Source organism: Ursus arctos, unplaced genomic scaffold (genome assembly GCF_023065955.2).
Source record: "Ursus arctos isolate Adak ecotype North America unplaced genomic scaffold, UrsArc2.0 scaffold_32, whole genome shotgun sequence".
NCBI lineage: Eukaryota > Metazoa > Chordata > Mammalia > Carnivora > Ursidae > Ursus > Ursus arctos.
Genome location: NW_026623008.1, coordinates 5,694,924 through 5,717,130, shown reverse-complemented (window position 1 = coordinate 5,717,130; position 22,207 = coordinate 5,694,924). Strand labels below are relative to the sequence as shown.

At 59.6% G+C, this 22,207-nt stretch overlaps 1 protein-coding gene across 4 annotated transcripts; it reads right to left on the bottom strand.

Annotated features, from left to right (window-relative positions):
• Positions 1 to 6,595: 6,595 nt before the first annotated feature.
• Positions 6,596 to 21,492, bottom strand: SLC45A1 (solute carrier family 45 member 1). 4 transcript variants are annotated; one of them, XM_044391480.3, is made up of 9 exons: positions 21,096 to 21,492; positions 20,423 to 20,515; positions 19,739 to 19,963; positions 14,918 to 15,657; positions 12,402 to 12,573; positions 12,282 to 12,287; positions 10,758 to 10,934; positions 9,459 to 9,664; positions 6,596 to 6,997 (listed from the first exon to the last, which is right to left on the bottom strand). In XM_044391480.3, exons 1-9 carry the CDS (start codon positions 21,490 to 21,492, stop codon positions 6,731 to 6,733), a joined length of 2,283 nt encoding a protein of 760 aa, XP_044247415.1. In that variant the 3' UTR covers positions 6,596 to 6,730. The 4 variants fall into 4 exon arrangements, with proteins under 4 accessions (XP_044247415.1, XP_026375707.1, XP_044247416.1 ...); XM_026519922.4 differs by lacking the exon at positions 12,282 to 12,287 and having other exon boundaries at positions 12,420 to 12,573; XM_044391481.3 differs by lacking the exon at positions 20,423 to 20,515.
• Positions 21,493 to 22,207: the final 715 nt, after the last annotated feature.

Genomic DNA, 22,207 nt, shown 5'->3' with positions numbered 1-22,207 from the left:
TTGGAGCAGAGATCTTGAGCTGCCCACCAGTGCAGTGGCTTCCTCCTCCCGTCCCCTCTCTGCCTCTCCCTGAGGCCTGCCAGTGTGCCAGCCCACCCTCAGAGTTGCCCCCCCCCCCCCCCCCCCCCCCGTGTTGGGGATGCTGTCTTAGCTCCGAGGGCCTGCCGATGCCACTGATGGCCTGCAGGGTGTGGATGTGGCCATGAGGGGGCAGCAGTTATCAGAATGGATTCAGGCTGAGCTTTCGGAGACTGTCAAGGGCATTTTCATAAAGCTTCAAAACTATCTCTGGAAGTGTATATGCTTGCCCTTCCATCTGGAATATGGATTTCTATATTCCCTGGGAGACGGAGCAAGAGCAACCCTATTGGGGCGCCTGGGTGGCACAGCGGTTAAGCGTCTGCCTTCGGCTCAGGGCGTGGTCCCAGCGTTATGGGATCGAGCCCCACATCAGGCTCCTCTGCTATAAGCCTGCTTCTTCCTCTCCCACTCCCCCTGCTTGTGTTCCCTCTCTCGCTGACTGTCTCTATCTCTGTCAAATAAATAAATAAAATCTTTAAAAAAAAAAAAAAAAAAAGAGCAACCCTATTGATAAACTGCCCTCAAACCAGGCTGACTCTGCCTGGTGGTGGTAAAGGCCTGGGGGACGGCCTGTGTCGCTACCTCATTGAGGATGAGAAAGTTTTGCCAACCAGAGGATCCCGAGGGGCATACACATCGATGGCCCTAGAGGCAGTTGTGTCCTCCAACAGCAGGAGTCCTGCTCAGCGACTTGGGTGGTTGGGAGGGGTGAAGCTGAGGGGTCTGCCAGAGTAGTCATGGGGGGCACAAATGACTCATTCTGGGTCCTGGATGAGAAGCCAGGACGGGAGTGACGGAGGGTGTGGAGGGAAGGGTGAGTGGCCGGAACCCAGGTGCCTCCTTTGCTGGTTTCTTACCCAGACCGTGCTCTTTATGAAAATAGTGTTTGGTAGGCATAAATGTGTGAACTATAAATTCCAAGTAGACTAAAGGATAAGGCCTCACTGACTGTGAATGGATGCATAGGTTTATGCTGCAGAGAAGAAAAGATCCTCGGATCAGAGCTGCACAGGCTGTCATCATTTCTCAGGCGTGGACAACTGTGGCCCTTGCGCACCCTTTCTGAGGGGAGAGCCTGCAGCAGTGGACATGCGCTAGAGTCATGAGGACAGAGCGTCTGCTGTCCAGCCACTGTGCCCCTGGCCGGGCCCTCGCCTCTTGCAGCTTGGATGAACTGGCTTTGGAGTCCTGTGGCTGGATCCTCAGCCAGGGCGTGGTGGCTCAGCAGCCTCTCTGGTCAGGGGGCAGAGAAACGTGAGCTACGAAAACGACACTTGGCTGGGCTGGCTGCGTGGGGGCCATGTCTTGATAGTATCCGCGGTAAGTTCTGGTGAACGGGCCGCTCACCGAGGCACCACCTTTGCAAATCGAGGGCACTTGTCCACAGGGTAAGGATGCACGACAGCCGCCAGCAGTGGCCTCCCACACTGACACGGAGTTGCAAGACCCTCAAATACCAGGAGTGCAGGGCCCAACAATTGCAGGGGCAGTGGCTGATGCGTGAAGGTCAGGGCTGCAGTGCTTCTGCCCGGAAGCTCACGAGACATTTGGGGGGTTGCCCCCTCGCCAGTCCCCAGAGAGACCCTGAGCGGTGTGATGTGGCACCAACACAGACTTCAGCTGTCACCCGCAGCCTCTGCCAGCCAACCCAGTCAGCTCCTGGACTCAAAAGCGGTGGAGTTGGAACAGGACCGGTTAGACCAGACGGCTGGGGTTGAGCTACAGGCCCCAAGACCGGTGGAAGTATCTATCCTGCACTTGACCTCTGAGCTGTGGAGACACCAGGGGGCAGAGGGACTCTTGGCCTCCCTGCCTCGGCCCAGGGAGAATCAGCCAGACAAGCCTGTGGGGGGAGGCAGGCTGCGGGGTTGGCTTTCCAGCTGGACTCCTCAGGCTGCAGGAGAAAGTGAGTCCTGGGAAACCTGCTGGAAGGCAGGGCTTGGCAGGCGTCCGGCTGTCTGTCGGAGCTACAGTGGCTGGAGCCCGGGGCCCAGGAACAGCATGTGCTTTACCGCGGGAATTGCCCACCCTCCCTGGGTCCTCACTGGGTTCCCAGCTGCCCTGGGGGCTCTGGCAGCTTGCCTGCCGGGCTCCGATTCCGTGACCCAAGGCAGCTCCTCTGGTAGCTGTCTTCACCAGGAACAGCTTCCAAGTCCTGTGTAATTGTTTTCTTCTGGCATATTAGGGACCCAGGCTGCAGAAGCTGCGCCCGCATCCCCCCACCCCGACCAGTTTACAGTGTGTGGAAGGCACTTGCTCACTGAATGAACAGGCTCCGGCAGAGGAAGGCTCCTCGGTGCACTGACCGGATGTGCAGTTGAGTCATAGGTATGGGTGACCAGATAGAAGGGCCTTGGGCCCCATCCAGGGGGCTGGTCACTACTGGGGCACCTGAAGTGACCCCTCTTTCTCCCTCAAGTTTCTCTCAATCCCGCCTCCCCCTGACCACCCGTGCCTGCTCTGGGATCTCACAGCCCCTGTGGCTTCGGCCCTAATCTGCCCCATTCTTCAATGTTTGGGCGGGGAAGGGGGATCTGCTTTACAGTGGTGGCCTCTGTTGAACCCTTAGTACGTGGACACCCAATGTAGTGAGTTAGATCAAAAACAGAACCTTAAGGCACTTCTTAGAAGACCCTTCCAGCCTACAGAGGGCATGGCGTTTAAGAGCTGATGTCTTCTGTGTGCCTGTCCGCCAGCTGTCACTCCCAGGTCGCCCCTGCTCCCCTCACTTTTTGCACGGGCTCTGCTGCGCATCCTACCACAGAATAGATTTGAGGACCACCCCTGGTCCTGACCACCAGGTGGCAGTGTCTGAAAGCCCTGGCGCCATTCTTCTGCCACTCTGCCCGCAGGGACCCAAAGTCCCCACCCCAGTGAAGAAGGGGAGAGGTATGTAGGAATGATGATATGGATTTTGTCAAAGAATAGATGTTTCCGGGAGGCAAGCAGCCAGAGAGGAGGGGTGGGGCGGTCTGGCAAAGGGCAACTGGAACAGGTCACAGCAGGAGCCTGGGGGAGGGATGGCAGGAAAGAGGGAGCTGGGGGCCACATGGGTGTTATGGCAGGGAGAGGCCGTTGGGAGGACAGGAGGTGCTTCTCTTTGGTTTTCAGCTGCATTCCCCACACTGGGACATACAGCGTAGGTGCTCAGCAAACATTCCCTGAGTGGCGATCATGCCATGCTCACCTCAGAAGTGGTGATTTCCAGCGTGATGGCCCTAGAAGCTGCCCAGAGAGTCCCCCTGGGCTGCCGCTGCCATAAGGGTCCTGTGCCCCAAATATGGCCCCATCTCAGGACATCTGCTCCTCTCCTCCTCCAAGTCTTTCAGAGAGAGGGTCCTTGAGGGCCGTCCAACCTGTTCACAGCTAGGACCAGGGCATGGCACGCACCTGCAGACCTTGCACACGTGACTTGAAGGTAGTATGAAGCCGAGCGCTTCACTGCACAGTGGGCCCTGGCAGTTGTCGGTCTGGCACATTCCCTCAAAACCTGTGACCCAGTGTGATGGGCGTGAGAATGCCACCTTGTCCAGTCCCCGTGTCCCAGCCCAGGGTCCAGGGTTAGTCCAACAGTCTGGGAAGATAGAAACCAGACAGCTGAAGGCTGTGGTTTCACGACTGGCCCCCTGGCCCCACGGGCAGTGTCTGCCCTAGATGCTGTGGGCCGCGGGCAGAGGCCGTGGCGTGTGCTTTCCCAGGCAGCGTCAAGGGACGGGAGTTGATTTTTCAGGTTTGCTGAGTGGAAAGTCAGGAGTGACATCAGTCAGGAGCATCTGGTTTTAGTGGCTTGGAGGGCGTCAGTCTCATCACGGGCCCACGGAGCAAAGGCTTCCCTTCCCTTTCCTCTTATCGTAGCCAGGTGGAGACAGGCTTCGGGGAAGGACCACAGCAGCTCAACATTTGCTCCAGAAACATGAAGCAGCGTGAGGTTTGGAGTCAGATTCCCTGGTACAAGCATGTGACCCTGTGTGACCTGGGCCAAGCACTTAGTGCGCTCGTCTCCGGGTCCAGGTCTGCGTGCCAAAGTCGTGCCAGCTCCTCCCCCGAGCTGGGGAGGATGAAGCCAGAAGACTGCAGAAGGCACTTAGCTCACTGCAGGGACCATCGTAGGACTTGGGGACCCGTGAGCAGTGGTCACTGTCCTCACCATCATCACAGCTCCATTCTTAAGTCCAGAGAGTTTGGGTCCTGTGGTTGCTCCCACTGCCATCTGCTGGGAACACAGACCTGAAGGTCAAGGGCAGTGCTTGGGTGCTGGCCTGAGGGCAGCCGGTGCTCTGCTCCGCCCACTGACTCCGTGGAGATTCCCACATGTAAGAGCAATGTCTTGACTTAGAAAGTTCTAGGAAGAAGGCCCAAGGTTTGGCAAGCCAGGAGTGAGAGGGGCACCTCCCTATTCCTTCTTTATCATGCGAAGATTTGACCATTCTGGGCAAAAGCATCCCAGACCAAGGGACAGCCATCCAGCACCACGTTTACTAGAACATCTAAAGCTCTCGTAAGGGAATAAATGCAGGGAAGATGAGTCTGGAGTCCCAGGAAAAGCGTGGGACAAACAGGACGCCCAGAGGAATCACGTGACTGAAAAGTCACCATCATTCTCTCTGCTTCACCTGCACATGGAGCAGGGAGAATGGGACCTGCCTTACTTAGCGTGTAACTACCGAGGGTAAAATGGCATGACATGAAGGCACAGAGAGAGGACTCACTGATTCCAACCAGGGTGGGCTGCACAGAGGAGGTGGCATTTTAGACGGATCTAAGTCGATGAATCAGAAGTTGATGGGCAGCGAAGAGGTAGAAAGGCTTGACCTGTGGGAAGAGCATGAGCACAGGCACAGAGTCCATCTGCGGCAGAGGGGCCCTGCGGCGGGAGTCCTGGAGGCTGGAGCCACACGGAAGGCAATGGGCTTGGGAAGACAGGCAGGGCCCAAGTTGGGCGTGAGGAGTTTAGACCTGGTTCCTTAGGCTCTGAGAAGCCCCCAGAAAGTGCTAAGAGGAAAGGGGTGCACTGAGGCATGTTTATAGCTCCCCCAGCTGCGGGGTGGAGGTTGGATGGGGAGGGTAGATTGGAGGCAAGGAAGTGGGCAGAGATCCTGAGCCAGATCTGGGAGCACAGAGAGGAGGGGCCTGGACTCCAGGGACCCCACAGGAGCCACCTCAGCTCCAGGAGAGCAGCAGGCAATGGCACTGGGGAAGCCATGGCTCACGGGGGGAGGTGGGTAAGGTGCCCTGCAGAGCTGGGGGTTTATACCTACTGTCCCTGACTCATCAGATGACGGGACATTTAGCCGCCCACAAACCCCGGACTCTCCTCGGGGGCTGGTGACGGGCCCAGGACGCCCATCGCTTTTGGGGGACTTGTGACCAGTGTCTCCTATGTGTCCCCAGAATATAGGGACCATGCAGAGAGGGTGCTGGGGGCCAGGCCCAGGTGCAGTGGCAGGTACACGACCGGCCGCAACCCACCCCTCAGGGTACACATGGCCAGCACTCACAGTTCGGGGAGGAGAGCCCGCCCAGCTGCACCGGGAAGGGGCCTCGGCCAGCTCGGGGCGCCGGGTGCTGGAAGGTGATGAGAAGCCACATGGCGAAGGACCTTGACACAAGAAGTCAGAGATGCATGCGGGTCCATCAGCTGGCAGGTGGTGGGTGCAGGTGGGTGGGTCAAGTCAGAGGGCAGATCTGCGGTCACCAGCGTATCTGCTCCGCTGGCTTGAGGTCCCCACCTCACCGCATGTGCTGCGACCCAAGCGCTTTGGAGCCTACGATCCGTCGAACACGCCAAGCAAGTTCCCACCTCAGGTCTCCCAATAGCTTCCTCTCTTCACCAGGCACGGCCCTTCTCCCCCGCATGGGCCACTCCCCAACCCTGTCACCCCAGCCTCCTGCCCTGCTCGTGTTCTTCACGGCACTTACCGCCATCCTCGGGCACACACCTCGGTGTGCCGTCTGCCTCTCTCCTACAGCAGCTCGAGACCTGCTCACAGCTGGAGCCCAGCACCTACCACTGCCTGCACACCCGGGGCACTCGATGGCTATCTGTAGGGGGGCAGGGGGGGATGGATGGGTGGATGGATGTACGGATGAGTGCACGGGTGGGTGGCTGGGTGGGAGAATGAATGAATGAGTGAATGAATGAATGAATGAATGAATGAATACGAGGCCTGCACCTGCACCTCGGCACGCCTGACCTTTGGGGCTGGAACATTCTTCATTGTGGGGGCTGTCCTGTCACTGTAGGGGGTTCAAGGCATCTCTGGGCAGGAGGCACCCACCCGAGCTGTGACAACCAAAACTATCTCCAGACATTGCCAAATGTCTTCCCGGGGTGGGGGTGGGGGTGGGTTTGCAAAATCGCCGCCGGGTGAGAACCACTGAGTTACACCTACCTCTCCCGTCAAGAAGTGACTCTCACAGCCCCCTCCCCGAGCCCCCACGGAGAGCAGCCCGCTCCCCAGGTGACCTCTCCACGCTTGGGAGAGCCACGACTAGAAACTGTAGGCTTCGCTGCTGCCATTTATTGTTTTATCACATATGTACATTCCACGGGAGACCTTCCCGCGTCCACCAAGGCCTTGGGTTTCTCACCGGCCGGACTGCTGCCCCCCAGGCACAGGCTCGAGGCCAAAGCCGGGGCTCTGGCGCGTCAGACGTTCAGCAGGAGGGGCCGGTGCTCCTCCTCGGTGGCATCGCTGGGAGGGATTTCATAAACAACACACAGGGAGGAGTACAAGCAGCCCAGGAAGGACACCAGGCTCGAGAAGTACATGACCCCGTTGGCGCTGCCCACGGCCGAGGTCAGAGGCCCCAGCACCAGGGAGACCAGGATCTGGGCCAGGAAGTACTGGCAGCTCAGCAGGGAGATGTCCACGCCCATGCCCCGCCTCGTGCCGTCCGCACTGGACCCTGCGAACTGATCCAGAAGGAGAAGCGTCAGCGGGACGCCCGGGCAGCAAGGTGACCCAGCCCCACGTCTCCCGCAGGCCCAGGGGACCCGCGCGGCCCACGCGCGGCAGGCGCACATTTTCCAGCGCCGACGTGCGCGGGGAGTTCAGCCAAGAGTTTAATAATATTTGTGTTCAGAGAGATGACGGCAACGAGAAGAATCCATGACTCACAGGAGCGGAAGGGCTGTGTTCCCACAGGCCCAGGCGGCACAGAGGCGCTCTCCGGCCTGGGGAGCCCGGCCTTCTCCTTCCTCGCCCCCGAAAGACAGGCGGCCTGCCGGGCTGGCGGGCACCCCGCGACCCGGCTCGTCCCCTTTCCTAACCTCTGTCAGCTACGACGCCCGTCACACGCCCTGGCACACCCCCTCAGTCTCCGTGCCTGGTCCTGCGGCCCGGTTTCCCAAGGCCTTGTGGCCTCCGGGGTGGACCCATCCCCTTCCCTCCATGCCACCCCTGCACCACACTGCGGCTTGGGGGTGAAGACGTGCTCTCTGAGCCGGGCTGCAGCAGGGACGGTGGCAGGAGGTGGGTGGGTCCCTCACTCTGCTCCCCAGCACAGGCCCCCCTCACCCACAGAGGCAGCAGACGGGCGCCTCCCGCACGGGGCCCAGAGTGTGCACCGCCTGGGGGCCAGCATCCCTGGCCCTGCATCCGGACGCTGGTGTGGTCCCCTCTGGGATGCTGCCACGCCCCCACCCTGGGGACAGCTGTGTCCTCGTGGCACCTGTGAGGAGCTCTGTGAATGCGCACGGCGTGTGTCCTGGGGACTGTGTGGCCCCGTGTCTACGCACAGTTGGCAAGGCCACCGTGGTGGGGGGCGGTCACAGGTGAGCCCTGAGCCTGCAACTGAGCAGAGGCTGACAGGAATCTGAGCCTCTGGAAGTCTCTATGAGCAAGAGGCCCAAGGCTTCCAGGGGTGTTGACCAAATTCAGTTAGGGCGTCGCGAGGCTCTGGGTGTCCCTTCACGCAGAGCAGGGCCACGTTCCACCAAGAACCGGCCCATCTGTTTTTCCCAGTCGAGGGGTCTCGGGGCTGCAGAGAACTGACAAGGGGACAGTGGCCGCAGAGGGTGGGGTGGGCCCAGCCAGCACGGGTGGCACTGCTCACGTCCCCTCCCCCCTTGGTCCCTTGGGTGCTGCAGGCACGGGCTGGCGCAGGGCTGGTGCAGGGCTGACTCTCCAGCATCACGGCCCCCCCCCCCGCCCCCGCCCCGGTCCCAGGGGAGGTGCAGTCTTTGTGGCCACTGCCTGTCTGTGTGGCTGGGAGTCCTGTGGCTGGCAGGGAGGGGGCTGGGAGGGGCCGCTGCGGCTACCACCCGCAGGCCCAGGTCTGGCTCCCTGTCGTGCCTGCAGCTCCAGGCCCACGTGACTTTTCACAAAAAACATCGTGCTCAGAGCTGCCCCCCCCCCCCCAGTTCATCAGACCCTCCAAAGGCCCTAAAACAACTCAGGACGCCTCCTGGGCCAGGCCTGGGGGAGGTGACAGATGCCCCAAATTAAAAGGGGGTGCGAGAAACCCAGGTATCAAGGTTATCTTTTAATGCAGTATTTTCAAATCTCCGTTACTGCCAAAAACCTTTGAAAGGAGCGCGGTTGGCCGCAAGAGGGAAGGAAGCCGGGGCTCGAGCTACAGCGGGATGCGCCTGGAAAACCGGACGCCGCGGGAGAGAAGCCGCACTCAAGGGCCACCTACGACATGGCTTCCGTGACACGTCCAGACAGGCAAAGGCAGAGAGGCACAAAGGGCCTTCGTGGCAGCGGGGGTCTGGGGGCAGAAGGATGGGGAGGGGGAGGGGGATGGCGCATGGGGCTGGGGTTTCTTTGGGGGGTGACGGAAGTGTTCTGAATTGACCGTGGTGGCGATGGCACAACTCTGGGACTACCCTGCGCCTGGACATGGGGGACCCTAGCTCAGCCACGCTGTTAAAGGAGAATCGTCCAAAGTCAAAATTGTATGTAAAGACGGGATTGATTCTCCTGACTTTTCCTTCTGGCCCGGCCTCTGCTGCGGTTTAGCCGCTGTTTACCCATCGGTAAAGCTCTGACTCCGTTCAGCCAGGACTTTCCTGCGCTCAGGCTTTTTTTTTTTTTTAATACTGCATTAACCTATTGTTGACCTTGATCACTGAGTTTTTTGTGTCCCGGGTGAGTCCCTCCCTTGCCTCGCCCGAGGCCCCGTGCTAACGGGTGACCCCGAAACCTGGCAGAAGGTTTCCTCCCTCCCCGCTGCCCCCCCCCCCAGAATGGGGCGCCCCTAGGGGCAGCTCCCTGCTCGGGTTTATGCTCTACTGTCACCAGCTGGTGACATTTCTTCATGCTTGAACGGGCCCCTCATTTCCAGCGTGCGGCCACTCCCGGGGCCACTTCTCGGGGGCGGGGGGGTTCTCCAGGCCCAGCCAGGCCTCTTCAGGACCTGGAGGCGCTTACCTTTTTGTTCTGGTAGTAGTCACACAGGAGCGAGTAGGGCAGGGTGCACAGCGTGGAAAATAAAATCCCGTAGGTTATGCACAGGGACAGGACCACGTAGAGGTTCCTGGACAGGGTGGCGAGCCCGGTCCCCAGGCCAAAGGCCAGGTAGGCAATGAAGTACAGCGTGCGGGTGCTGAGGTATTCCTCCAGCTTCTCGAGGATGGCTGTGGGCCGGAAAGGAAGATGAGCGGCCGGCGGACTGCCCGCTGGCTCCAGGAACTCTGTTTCCCGGGGCCACCTCCCCGGGGCCGGCCCTACCGCTGGCCGGCACCTCGCCCCAGATCAGAAGGCCTGCGTGGGGAGTCAGCTCTGGGGGCGCCCAGGCCAGGGTGGTCCAGAGGGACGGCAGGCCCAGGAGGGGGTGCCGGTGAAGGGATCGTGGGCCGAGACACCGAATGGGCTCGGGGTGCAGGACGGGGAGGCAAAACCAGGCCGGCAGGGAAACTGCTCCTGGGACAAGCTCGCCCCGCCGCCTGCCTGGGGTGCCACCTGGAGCCAAGGACGGTTTTTATATTTTTAGAGGGTTTAAAAAAAAAATCAAAAGGAGACAAGTATTTTGTGACACGTGAAAATTACATGAAAATTCCAGTTCCCGTCAAACATAAAGGAGGTTTTACTGGGACTCAGCCACGCACACTGGCTAGCAGCGTCTCACCCGAGGTGGCTTCCGAGCCACCCTCCCCGGAGGCCGTGCGGCCCACGAGGCCGAAAGCACCCACTCTCTGGCCCTTGATGGAACCCGGGGCTGACCCCCACCAGCACCCAGGCCCCCTGCTGGGACCCAGCTCAGCTTCCTGTGTCCCCTGGGTCCCCCACCGCCAACCTCAGGGTCATCTCAGCCTCTGGGCTTGGCTCTCCCCACCTGCCCTCCCCCTGCCCTCTCCCCCCCACCCCCGTTCTCAGCTGCCCCTCCCCTCCCTCTGGACCAGTCACCACGTGAATCCACATGGAAGGATGGGGGGCGGGGGTTGGCAGACAGCACACCCGCCTGGAGGTGACCTCCATGTTTGTCCCGAGGCCCCCCCTTTGCCCTCCCTCACGGGCCTTTCTGCCCGTGGTTCACTCGGGTCTGGAGAGACACCCTGTCCCCCCGGGACCTGCCCCGCCACCCAGCACAGGGCAGCGCCGCCCGGCAGACCCGACAGGTTGTTCCAAACGGGGATGCCACGCCTGCAACTGTGCAGACACAGACCTCCCTTCATCCAACGGTCCCACGAGGGGACCCCGGCCGCGCTTCTCCCCCGGGGCGGCGGGCACCTGAGTAGAAGGCAGCGCTGAAGGCGTAGATGCACATCCCCCAGCAGCCCATGGTGACGCCGCTGTTGTACTTCTGGTACTCCTCCGACGCGTGCGGGGCTTTGGGGTCTCCCTGAAACACCACCTCGCCCATGAAGTCCGTGTAGAAGAGCAGCATCCCCTCAAACGAGAGCCACCCTGGGAGGGGCAGAGGGCCGGTGACCGCCGGCAGACGCCGCCGCGGCCCCTGCTCTCGCCAACAGGTGCTTTGACCAGTGATCAGAGTCAACTTGGCTTTCGCGGACTCGGAACTGAAGCAAGAAGCTGCCCACAGCCTCCCCACCCGGAGATCACTTTCCCTCTGCTGAAATTGGTAGGTTTCCTACCGGTCTTTTTTTAAAAGCAAATACATAGCCTTATAAACACTGGCTCTGTTGCATGAAAGGTCATATTCCATCCTTTCTCTGAACGCTACTGGCACGAGGAAAGCCAGTCCCTCACTCCTTCTAGCTGCCTCTCGGCAAGGAGGGGAAGAACACGCCGGGGGAGCCCCAGCCGCAGGCACGAGGGGGCGGGCGCCCCTGCGAGAAACACTCCAGGAGCGCAAATGCCCACAGAGGCCCACTCTGCCCTGTTGCCGATGAAACCAGGGCTCCGTTCCTCGGACGTTGTGTCAGTTTCGTCTTTGGTAGAGGAAGGGGGTGGCGTTTGTTGGACGTCTTGAACCCCAATAATTATCACGCACAACTTCCTCTGCCAGTAAATATTCTTAAAGAGCCCATTTTAATGGCAGCAAAATACTGCTTCTCACGTTGCTGGACATTCTTACCTCCCTCCGCACTCCTCCTCCACCCCCCTCCTCCCCGCCCCTGCTTCCCGGCGTCTGGCTATTATAAATCATGCCGTGATGAGAACCTGGCCCATAGGTTCTTGCTAACATTTCTGATTACGTTTTTGCAAAGAACGCCAACCAGGGTCACTGGGATCAAGGTTATGGACATTTTTAAGATTCTTGCCTTTGCCAATGCCTTCTAGAAAGACATCCTGATTTACATCCCTCCGTGTCTGAGAGCCCTAGAGTATCTCAAATTCTTAATCATCCTCAGAGTCTCAACACCCCGACGGCAAGGAGATACGGATGGAATGAACTGCAAGCTCGGGCTGCTCCGTGGCAATCCGAACACCAAGGCTCGTGGGTTCAAGGCCAGTGCCAGGCACCCGCGAGCACGTGTCAGTGTCTGTATGTGTGAATGTCTCAGCTCTAGGAGTAAGACAGCAGTGAGGCCCTAACGGGCTTAAGACACAAGTCCCACCTGTGGCGTCCGTCACTTAACTGTCAGTGGTCCAAACAGCTTTTGGTAATAGGGGCACGGGGGAAGGGCTGTGCCTCCGTCTGGAGCACCTGGCTTACTTCGGGGCTGCCTGGAGGAGGCATCTCTCTGGCCCTTCCTGGAGAAGAGCCCTCCAGGGCCGCCCCACGCCACGTCCTGCCCTTGGTGGCATCTAGACAGTCTAAACGGTGGGAAATGTCCCCCGGGACGGGACGTGGGGCTCTGGGGCGTCGTGGGAGGCTGGCAGGGGAGGGAGCCCCAGGTCAGGTAGCCGCGTCCCCATCACCGCCCCATCGCAAAGCGAGACCCAGGCTGGGACGCAGAACCGTGGGGCGCTTGGCCGGGAGCTCACCCAGGAAGTGGTTGACGCAGAGATTGCGAAGGGCCTTGGGCATGTTGCAGATGGTGGAGCACAGGTGCCGCATGGACAGAGGCTGCCCCGCCGGCTCGCCTGAGCCCGCCAGCGTGCTCTCGTACTTCACGCCGTTCAGTAAGATATTTGCCACCTGGAAAGGAAGCCCACAGAAAGCTCCTCATCAGAGCACCAGACTCCAGCCATCGCGTGGAAGTGTGTATTTTGCTGCGATGAGAAAGTGAATCAGAAACACACACACACACACACACACACACACACACGGGCTGCACAGGGTCCCCTTCCCAGGCAGTGCCAGCCTTGCACCGAGCACCACCCTGAGCGACGCTGGTCGTCTCATCGCAGACCAGGAGCAGCCAAGAACAGCCCCGTTTGGGGGCGTGCCCACACTTCGGCCACAGGACGAGAGAGACCTGTGCCACAGAGAGCGAGTGGAGACCTTGCCAAACGTGAAACACATCTGAAATACAAGAACTATGGATCGGTTCAAATCCAGATGTTACAAACACCCCTTCTTCTCCTAAGAGCAGGGTATGAAAGAGGCTTATTGCAAGGTGACCGGGGAATCTGTTCCCAGCTCTCTCGGGCAGGGGCGACTCCCACCTACACGGAGGCTGGGGCGGCCGAGGCAGCAGGTGCGCGAGCAAACACACTTACCTGGGCCCTCGGCACGGGGCCAGGTTTCCTTCTGGGGCCCAGGAGCACCAGCCCGTCGGCAAACCCGCTCCCCAATTTGGTTTGCTAACTCTTCCCGACGCGAGAAGGCATCACTCCTCGGTCGCCCTGCCTGGGTCACCCTGCCTGGGGCGCCGGCACAGACACCAGCCGGGGGAGCTAATGGTTCTGCAAGCGGCAGGGGTGAGGAGGGGATGCCGCCCTGGCTCTGCAGGGGAGCCTGTGCTGTCTTCGGCTCCCAGATCAGCCAAGTGGGGGGCCCCAGAGGAAGCTAACAGCCCACGGCACCGGCCCCACGGACAGCCACATCCACGGGGGCTGCGAAAATGAAAGCCGCGTGCCCAGCTGAGGCTAGACGTGTCTGTGCGCAGCTCGTGAGCTCGACCTTCCTCACGGAGCTGGCTCCTCAATGCGGCTCCCCGAGAATGGACCTAGAAGAAAGGACTCAAACGAGAGTTGCGAGCATAACCGAGGAACTGGTCTAGAAGCCGGATGGAATGTTTGCAGCAGCCTAGGATGGGCCGCTGTTGACAGAGGTCGGGGAGCGCTCAGATGTCCTCGTGGGTGCGGCTGAGGCCCTTGAGCCGTTGGAGCGACCTCTCTCTTCCGTCGGCGACAGGACTTCCTAACCCTCTGGTGAGTTCTGGTTCTTCAGACCTTGTCCAGACCTGAGCCCAGGAGGTGCCCCGGTGAGAGGACAGCCACTCTCAAGGGACGGTGAAGGCAGCACGGGGACGACCGGCTGCCGCGCCCCAGAGAAGAGCAAACCAGACACGCGGGCGCCCTTGAGGACTCAACCGGAGAGAAAAGGAGCAGCCGCCTCCGAGTGGGGCTCCAGTCAGCCTCCCCCGAAACCGGGGAGTCCGTCAGTCCTGCCGGGAGTGGAGAGGGGACGAGGAGCAGAGCCCCCGGGGCCCAGTGGCTTCAGTCCTTGGGGTGACACAGCCCCCACACCGGGCAGGGCCGCAGGCCGCACCGCCAAGCCCCCCACTGTCACGCCACCTGCCGCCCGTGGGGCCACACAGTTTCTAGAAACTCCAAGTTCTCTCTGGAATCCTCTCTCACCCTTTGACCCCCCACCCCGCCACGGGCAAGTGGGCCCCAGAACTGTTCTGCTTCAAGTGACCACGTAGCCTTTCTTTTACTGAAGGTGGCCTCAAGCCAGCAGACTCTGACGGTGGTTAAAATCCCACGTACCAGCTGATGGCCTTTCAGCCATTCTGACATATACTGAATACAACACACAGCCTTCTGGAAGGTTCTTCGTCTGCACAGACCATGCCACACGCAGCCTTTTAGAATCCCAAGCTGTGCCAGCCTCTGGGATGGCCGGCTGAGGCCAGACTCCGGGAGGGCCCAGAACCGTCCGCTGGGCCTCCTGTGTGGTGTCCGCCCCGGGGGGGACTGAGCTCTGCTGGCCCCAGAGTCACGCAGCCCGAGCGCGGCGGGCACCGAGGGAAGCACTAAGGAGGCCTCTGACACACTCACTCCAGGAACCTCGGGGCCTGAGCTACCTTGGGGCAAACGTGGCCATGTTTCAAAGGAGTGTCCCTCTAACGGTGGCCAGCATGCTAAGCCGCCGATGGGCCCTGGACAGACCCCTGAAGGCCCTCGCGTGCGGCCCGGCCTCTGCCCCCGCGCAGGCCTTGTCTGCTTCCATCTACCGACTTCCCGATGCCTACGGCGGGGAGGGTTCGGGGGGTCTTTCCAGAGTGACAGCCCCTCTCTCCACCTAACTGATGAGGGCGAACCACACACGGTGCCCTCGGACCCCTGCCCCACCCCCCCACCTTCGCTCATACCTGCTGACTGAAGGTCACGTTCCTCCTCCGGCTGGTTTCGGGACCCCCTCCTCCAGCCGCGTCCGGGATGGCCAAGGTCTGGGGTCTCTTCAGGATCCCGGCCGATCGCGGCTTGGGGGTGTCCAGGGAGCCCACCCTCAGCACGTCTCCGTCGGGGCCCGCGGCCAGGGCTGCCTCCCGCCGCTCCCCGAAGCCGCAGTCCTGGCGGTAGAAGCCGTCGGGGGCCCGGGGGAAGCTGACGCTGATGGCCGGCCGCGGGGCGCTGCCGGGGATGGCCAGGTAGGGGTCGGGGCCGCCCGTGAAGCAGTCGATGAGCACGCTGTCGATGTTGGAGGTGGCGAAGGACGAGGCGAACTCGTTGATGCCCGTCAGGGAGCCGTCCCTGCTGGCGAAGCTGCCGTACTTGGGCGTGAGCGGGCTGAGCGGGGAGATGGGGCTGGAGAAGCTGGCGTACAGGCTGGTGGCCGGGGGGCAGGGCAGGGGCTCGCCGGGCCCGTCCTCGCACAGCAGCGGCGGGGAGGGCGGCAGCGGGAGGCTGGGGCTCTTCATGGTGGCCTTCTTCTCGCCAGGGGGCCGCAGGGGTCTCTCGGGGATGCTGACCAGGGTCAGGACGGTGGTGACACTCAGGGTGACGGCGGTGAAGACGTAGATGACCCTGAGCTGCCCCCCCAGGGCTCTCCCGAAGCTGGTTTTGTCCCAGTGGATGCCCCCGACCACATATCCGAATCCTCCTCCGAGGCCTGGAGAGAGATGCAGGGTTAAGTCCCCCCACCCCCTGCGGGCGGCGGGGGGGGGAGGGCCCTCGAGAGTTGCGGTTCCGTGTCTTACTCAAGTGGCCAAATCCTTTGCGAGGATCCAGATGCCGCATCGGTCCCTCCTACACCCCAGCAAAAATGCACGTGAGAATGGGATTCCCAGGGTCCTGCCGCAGGGTCCCCCTCTCCTGCTCTCCTGCTCAAGGGCCACCTGCCCGGGGCTGCCAGGCTCCACGGCAAGTGGCATGTGCCCTCCCGTCCACGGCTGTCCCCCTTACACACGGCCTTGCTAGAATACTGAATGTCTACCCTGGGTCACAGGCCCCTTCGAGAAGCCCAGCCCCAGCGCCAGTGCCGGGCAAGCATGGACGATCTCGTCTCCAACACGCAGACCACTGCACGTGTGTGGGGGAATTCACGTGGCCGCCCCGGTCTTGCTCGCCTGTTGCCCGCATCCTCATGCACGGCCCCCGCTAGCAGTCACCCCCAATAGTGACCAAGGACAGCCACCCTTGCTGTCTGGGTCAGCAAGCCGGCGGGAAACAACAGGGCTGCAGAGATTCGGTCCTCTGCCCCTGCTCACGGCATCCCACAGCCTCCGATAACAGGTAAATGGCAAACTGATTCATGCAGCCCAGGGTAAAAATGTGGGCGATGCCACGTCGCGCCCGGCCAGCAGCACCGCATACACTTAGCTCCAGAAAGTGCTGCTTCCCTGCCGCTCCCACGTCCCCAGCACCCCGGCCCCCCTCCCTGCTACGCCACGGGGCTGCAGCGTTATCTTATTTTGAGCTCAGCGGCATGTCGAGCCCGTCTGCTGGAGGGGAGGCGAGCTCTCTCCGTTCACTCCTGCTGTTGCTGTGATCCAAACAGCTTGTGCGATCTGGCCGCCCTCGCCTTTGGGGAGAACCAGCCACTTTTAAATAGTAACTTCTGTGGCAAGGCCTGGGCTCAGACACGCTCAGCTCAACCTTCCACGGGCCCCTCAAGGTGGCACGGGGCCCTGAATCCACTTACTTAATGGTTTCCCCCCTAGAACTCCCTCATCTGTCCCTGACTATCCTTACGGGCCTTTGAATTTCATGTCTCCCCTCCTCTAGTGTTCTCATCTCCCCACATTCGTGGCCCCGCTTAGCTTCCTCCCACTCTCTTGAAGACACAGTTGCTATTTTGTGGCCCTTATGTAAGGTCAGATTTGAGATGACCTTCATTAACCACTTTTTGTTTTTTAAAAGCAATGACTGAAGCAAATACATCCTCATGGGAAAGAAACGGTACATCAACTCTCCCTCAAAGAAACTAACAACCTGATTCAAACACGCGCAAAGGACTCACGTATCTACTTAGTGTCTCTTTTTCCCCCGGAAGACACACACATGGCCGAGAAGCACACACAGGGACGTTCAGCATCGCTAGACGTCAGGGAAACGCAAATCAAAATCACAATGAGACCCCGCCTCACACCATTAGGATGGGTTGTTTCAAAAAGCCAGACAGTAACAAGTGTTGGCGGAGATGTGGGGAAATCGGAGCCTCGTGGGGTGTGGGACGGGGCGGCCGCCACGGAACACAGTGTGCAGGCTCCTCGGAGAATGTAGACTAGAATTACCGCACGATCCAGTAACTTCACTTCTGGGTTTATAGCCCAGAGAACTGAAAGCAGGGTCTTGAAGAGACATTCGCGCACCCGAGTTCGTGGCAGCATGAGTCATGACAGCTGACACTTGGAAGCCACCTAGTGTCCATCACCAGGTGACAGATAAGCAAGACATGACCCCCCACACGACGGCGTGTTACTCAGCCATGCACAGGAAGGACTTTCCGACACCTGCTATGACAGGGGTGAGTGCTGTCCTAGGGGAATCAGCCAGCCACAAAAAGACAAACACTGTGTAAGGCCACCCGTATGAAGGACTCAGTTGTCAAAATTAGAGAGACAGAGGGAGCGTATGTGGGAGCCTGGGGGCTGGGTGCGGGGAGTGGGGACTCAGCGTTTCAGTTTTACGATATGAGGAGGTTAGGGGGGGGCGGTGGGGATGGTCCCACCACGAGTGAATGTGTGTGATGCCACCGAACTGTTCACATAAAATTGGTTAAGATGGTAAATTTTATATTACGTGTATTTTAACACAATAAAAAAAGAAAAGGGGGCACCTGGGTGGCTTAGTTGGTTAAGCATCTGACTCTTGATTTTGGCTCGGATCAGGATCTCAAGGTGGTGAGATCGAGCCCCGGGTCAGGCTCCACACTGGCTGTGGAGTCTGCTTGAGATTGTCTCTCTCCTTCTGCCTCTGCCCCTCCCCCCCACGCATGCACCTGTGCTCTCTCTCTTTCTCTCTCCAAAATAAATAAATCTTTAAAAAAAGAAAAGAAAAGAAAAGAAATAATACAGAAGACCATAAGGTAAAAAACGGGGGTCCTCCTTGCTACCCTCCGTACCCCAGCACTGGCCCCACCGAGACCCCTGCAGAAGCACCCTGGCCCCCCATCCACGCATGTGCGTAAATAGAGACAAGTGTGGCATTTTCTAGAAGAGGCAACTGGGATTGGACAGACTGAGCAGTTTGCCCAATGTCGCCCACTGAACAGGAGGAAAAGCCCATACCGCTTCAGGCTTCGCGATCAATCTTCCTGGTCTCCCACCTCTTCACCCCGGTCCTGCGCAGCCCGGTCTTGTTACATCTTTCCCTTGACCTTTAGAAACACTCCCCAATGCTATTTTAAACGGGATTGTTTTATTCCATTCTCTTTTGGACAAGGTACGTGTTTTATATAAGAAGGCTGGACGTACTGATATGTCGAGAATAAGCAAACACCATACTGAGTTCTCGGCCTGTTCCGCAGCCAGTCCTCTCCAGGCGTTCACGTGCACAGCCCCTGAGGCTAATCCTCGCCCTCCACGCCTCTCACTTCTGCTAATCGCACAGGCTCTGTGGCTCCATGGTCGTTCTGGCCTCGTGTCTCCCCTGCATAGGCCCGTGTCTCCTGTTTGCAGCAAGCACAACTCGGGCGTGCGTGTGACACGCACGTGTGAGCAACTCCTTGTCATATGCAGACTCCGTATGTGCCAATTCACCTACTCACTGAAACGTCTTCGTGACTCCAACACACACTCACACGCCACCACACTCAGTATTCCCGGGGGGCGCGAACACACCGGGGCCCAGCTGGGGCCAAACAGGGCGATGTTCGACCTCATTTCAGCCCTCAGGACTGTGACTGGCCAACCTTCTAGCTGTCTATATGGTGCCACATTTCTGCAGGTTTTTTGCCTTTTTGGGGGGGTGACATCACTGTCTAAAACGCCCCCCCCCCCCGTGTAGTGCTGATGCCCCACCGTCTCTCGCTCGTAAGTCTGAGGAGGCCATGCTGTGTCTTGTGAAGAAAACCTGTGTGTCAGGTAAGCTCCGCTCAGGCACGTGTTACGGGGCTGCTGGCGCGTGTTTCCGATTCGTGAATCTATGATAGGCGTGCAGAGGGTGGCTTTCAACAGAAACACATAAAACAAGTTGAGGTGCCGATCGGGTTGATGAAACTGGGACCAGAGGTTCCCAGGAACCTAACCTTGCAATTTTCCTGGGGGCGGTGACTCAGTTCTGGCAAATTCGGGGCTCGTGGGACTTTGTAGAAAGTAACTCCTCCAACAATGAGAATAAAGAGCCCGTGGAACCGTCTACACGGAGACTCACCCGTGCATACGAGTAGCTACAGCGAGTTCACGCACAGATACGCCCCTATCACACTCCGTAGTATCGCTGAACCGTATCGTCTGAAATGTGTATTTTCAATCACATCCGTGTTCATCCGTATATTTGAGGGTTTCTCTTCTTTTTAAAGATTTTATTTATTTATTTGACAGCGAGAGCGAGCAGCAGAGGGAGAGGGAGAAGCAAACCCCCCGCTGAGCAGGGAGCCCCATGTGGGACTTGATTCCAGGACCCCAGGACCCCAGGATCATGACCTGAGCCCGAGGCAGACTCTTCACCGACGGAGCCACCCAGGCGCCCCCGTATATTTGAGTTTCATAACGGGGTTTCTGCATCGGGGCGAGCGGAGGCGGACCTACCTGCCAGGAGCGCGTGGATGTTGAGGCCGCGGTCCTGGTCGGCGGGGCCGCACACGTCCATCATGTACGCGTGGCTGGGGTTGTCAGCCGAGTCGGCGCTGAAGTCCATCAGCACCACCCCGCACACGGTGAGCAGCAGCCCCCACCGGTGGTCGTCGGCCGAGTCGGCCAGCGCCGCGCCCAGGTCCCTGCCGTTGAGCAGGAGCGACAGGCCCAGCAAGGCCCCTGCGGACAGAGAGACGCGGTCAGGCCAAGGAAACGCGCAGCCGCTCTGCCCCGCCGCCGAACGCTTCCATCTAGAATCTCTAGGGCCCCGAGAATTCCTTTCAAACCAAACTTCACGCAGAGCCCGTCGGCAAAGTCACCCGCAGACTCACCACGGTTTTTTGTGTTTTGGGTTTTTTTCGCTTGGATCAGGGTTTTTATTTTGTCAATCAGGGCGGGAATGACATGCACTTTATTAAGTCGTTCTTAAAAAAAATCGAAGGGACAGACCGACACAGTGAACTCAGGCCGGTTACAGGCTGCTCCCTGCCCCCGCGCCGCTGAGATTATCTGCCTCCCTGCTTTGGTCAACACGCTTTTAGGTTTTGCTAAGAGGAAGCAGTTGGGGCCTTTCTTTCTTTTTCTTTCTTTCTTTTCTTTTTTTTTTTTCCACTTTATTCCAGTTCCAAAACAACAGACCTATAGCCAGGACAAGAATGAAAGGGCGTCTCCTTCCAAACCTTGAGGTACATCGGTCACTCCAAGCACCCAACAGTGGCTGCAGTAGGAATCCTGAAACAGAGCAGGCCAGTGGTCACTGCCGGGGTCCCCCCAGCCCACCCGCACGCCGCGCTGGACAGAGCCTCGTCACAGCCCTCAAACACCTGCGCCCAAACGTCCCAGGGCGTCAAACGAATACACGATGAAACTCGGAGTACACAACCCTAAGTAGGAAAACGGAAGACGGACTCTTGGAACAGCTCAGCTTCTGCCCACATTTTCTACTTCGGCCCCTCTAACGCACTAAGTGGCCGTGACCTTCCCTGGGAATCCAAGAAATTCCAGGACCTCCCCAGACCTAAACCACATCAAGCTTTATTGCTTGGATCCGCCGACGAGAGCTCCGTGTAAGATGGTGGTAATCCTTGGGGGTCTGTGAAAGGCCTGTTCTACGGTCTGGTTTAGATAAAGTCACTTAAAATACGGGCTGTGGCGACCCTGTGCTCCCCCACAGCCCCAAACTAAGGAGAGGAACTTAACTCTAGCTCCTCCCTTGTCCCCTGGGGACCCTCTAGCTGCTTCAACTCAGGCTTCCGGAAGCTTCCAGAGGTTTCCAGAGGCCATCCGCCATCGGGGCTGAGTTGGCGCTCACCGAGGATGGGGCTGATGAACCACACCAGACTGTAGAGCTGGTCGGGCAAGCCCATCTGGAGGAGCACAGGGGTCACGTACGCCGTCTCCATGGCATAGCTGAACTCGATGCCAAAGAGAATACAGCCGTTGAAGAGCAGCTCCCGGAAGGACCGCTGGGGGCGCAGGTCCCCGAAGTCCACCAGCTCGATCGGACATGGGGTGTTGGGGGGTGGGGGTGGGGAAGGGCGAATGCACTTCCTCCTCTTGGGGTGTCGTTTGAAGTTGTTGGCCCGGTGGCTGATATGCCGGGTCACGGACCCCGAGTAGCCCGAGAGCGGAGACCTCCAGAAGTCCTGAGGAGCCAAACTGGGGAGCAGGGCCTCTCCTGGAGGGGTGCTGCTCGCCGGGGGGATCATCGTAGGGGGGGCCGGTGGGTGTTCCTGTGGGGAAAGCCCGTTCGGGGACGACAGTCACTCACCAGGGCCCCCACCATTCGAGTTAATTTTCCAGGGGGCTCCCTCCACCCCCCCCCCCCCCCGCTGACACCTGATCGTATGAGAAGGGATGAGTTCTCAGGGTCTAACGCTGTGCCCCCCAGAGCAGAGGTCTACTGCTTGCGGGTGATGTCCCCGGGGCCCATTTCCGACGTGGCTCAGGAGACCACAGCCAGCACGCTCTCCCTGCTCAGGAGGGTGACCCCAGCCTTCCCGGTCCCTGCACCAAAACTCAAGGGGACCGACCCCTAAAGAGGCTCCACGAGGAAGGCCAGGCAAGGAACCTCCTGGGGGGTGGGAGCAGCTGGGAGCCCCATGGCTCAGAAGGGTGCCAGGCTATTTAAGGCCCTGCAGCCCATTTTCAGGATGGATTTTGCCCTTGCCTGCCAGTCCCAGGGGAGCAGAGAGGCGGGGACACCAGACTTGGGGCAGGACCCACCTACAGGCACCCTGAGTGCCTGTGCCCGGTTAGAGAACAGCCCTTCCTTCATGGAACAGAAGGTCACAGCGGTCACCCTGCCTAACACTCATGTCTCCTCTTCTCGGGACATTGGGGCCCTTTTGCCTAAAAGCAGAGGCATGAGGTTAATTCCAGGCCTTTCCTTACAGCCGCAATGGATGAATGAGTTTTTAGTCA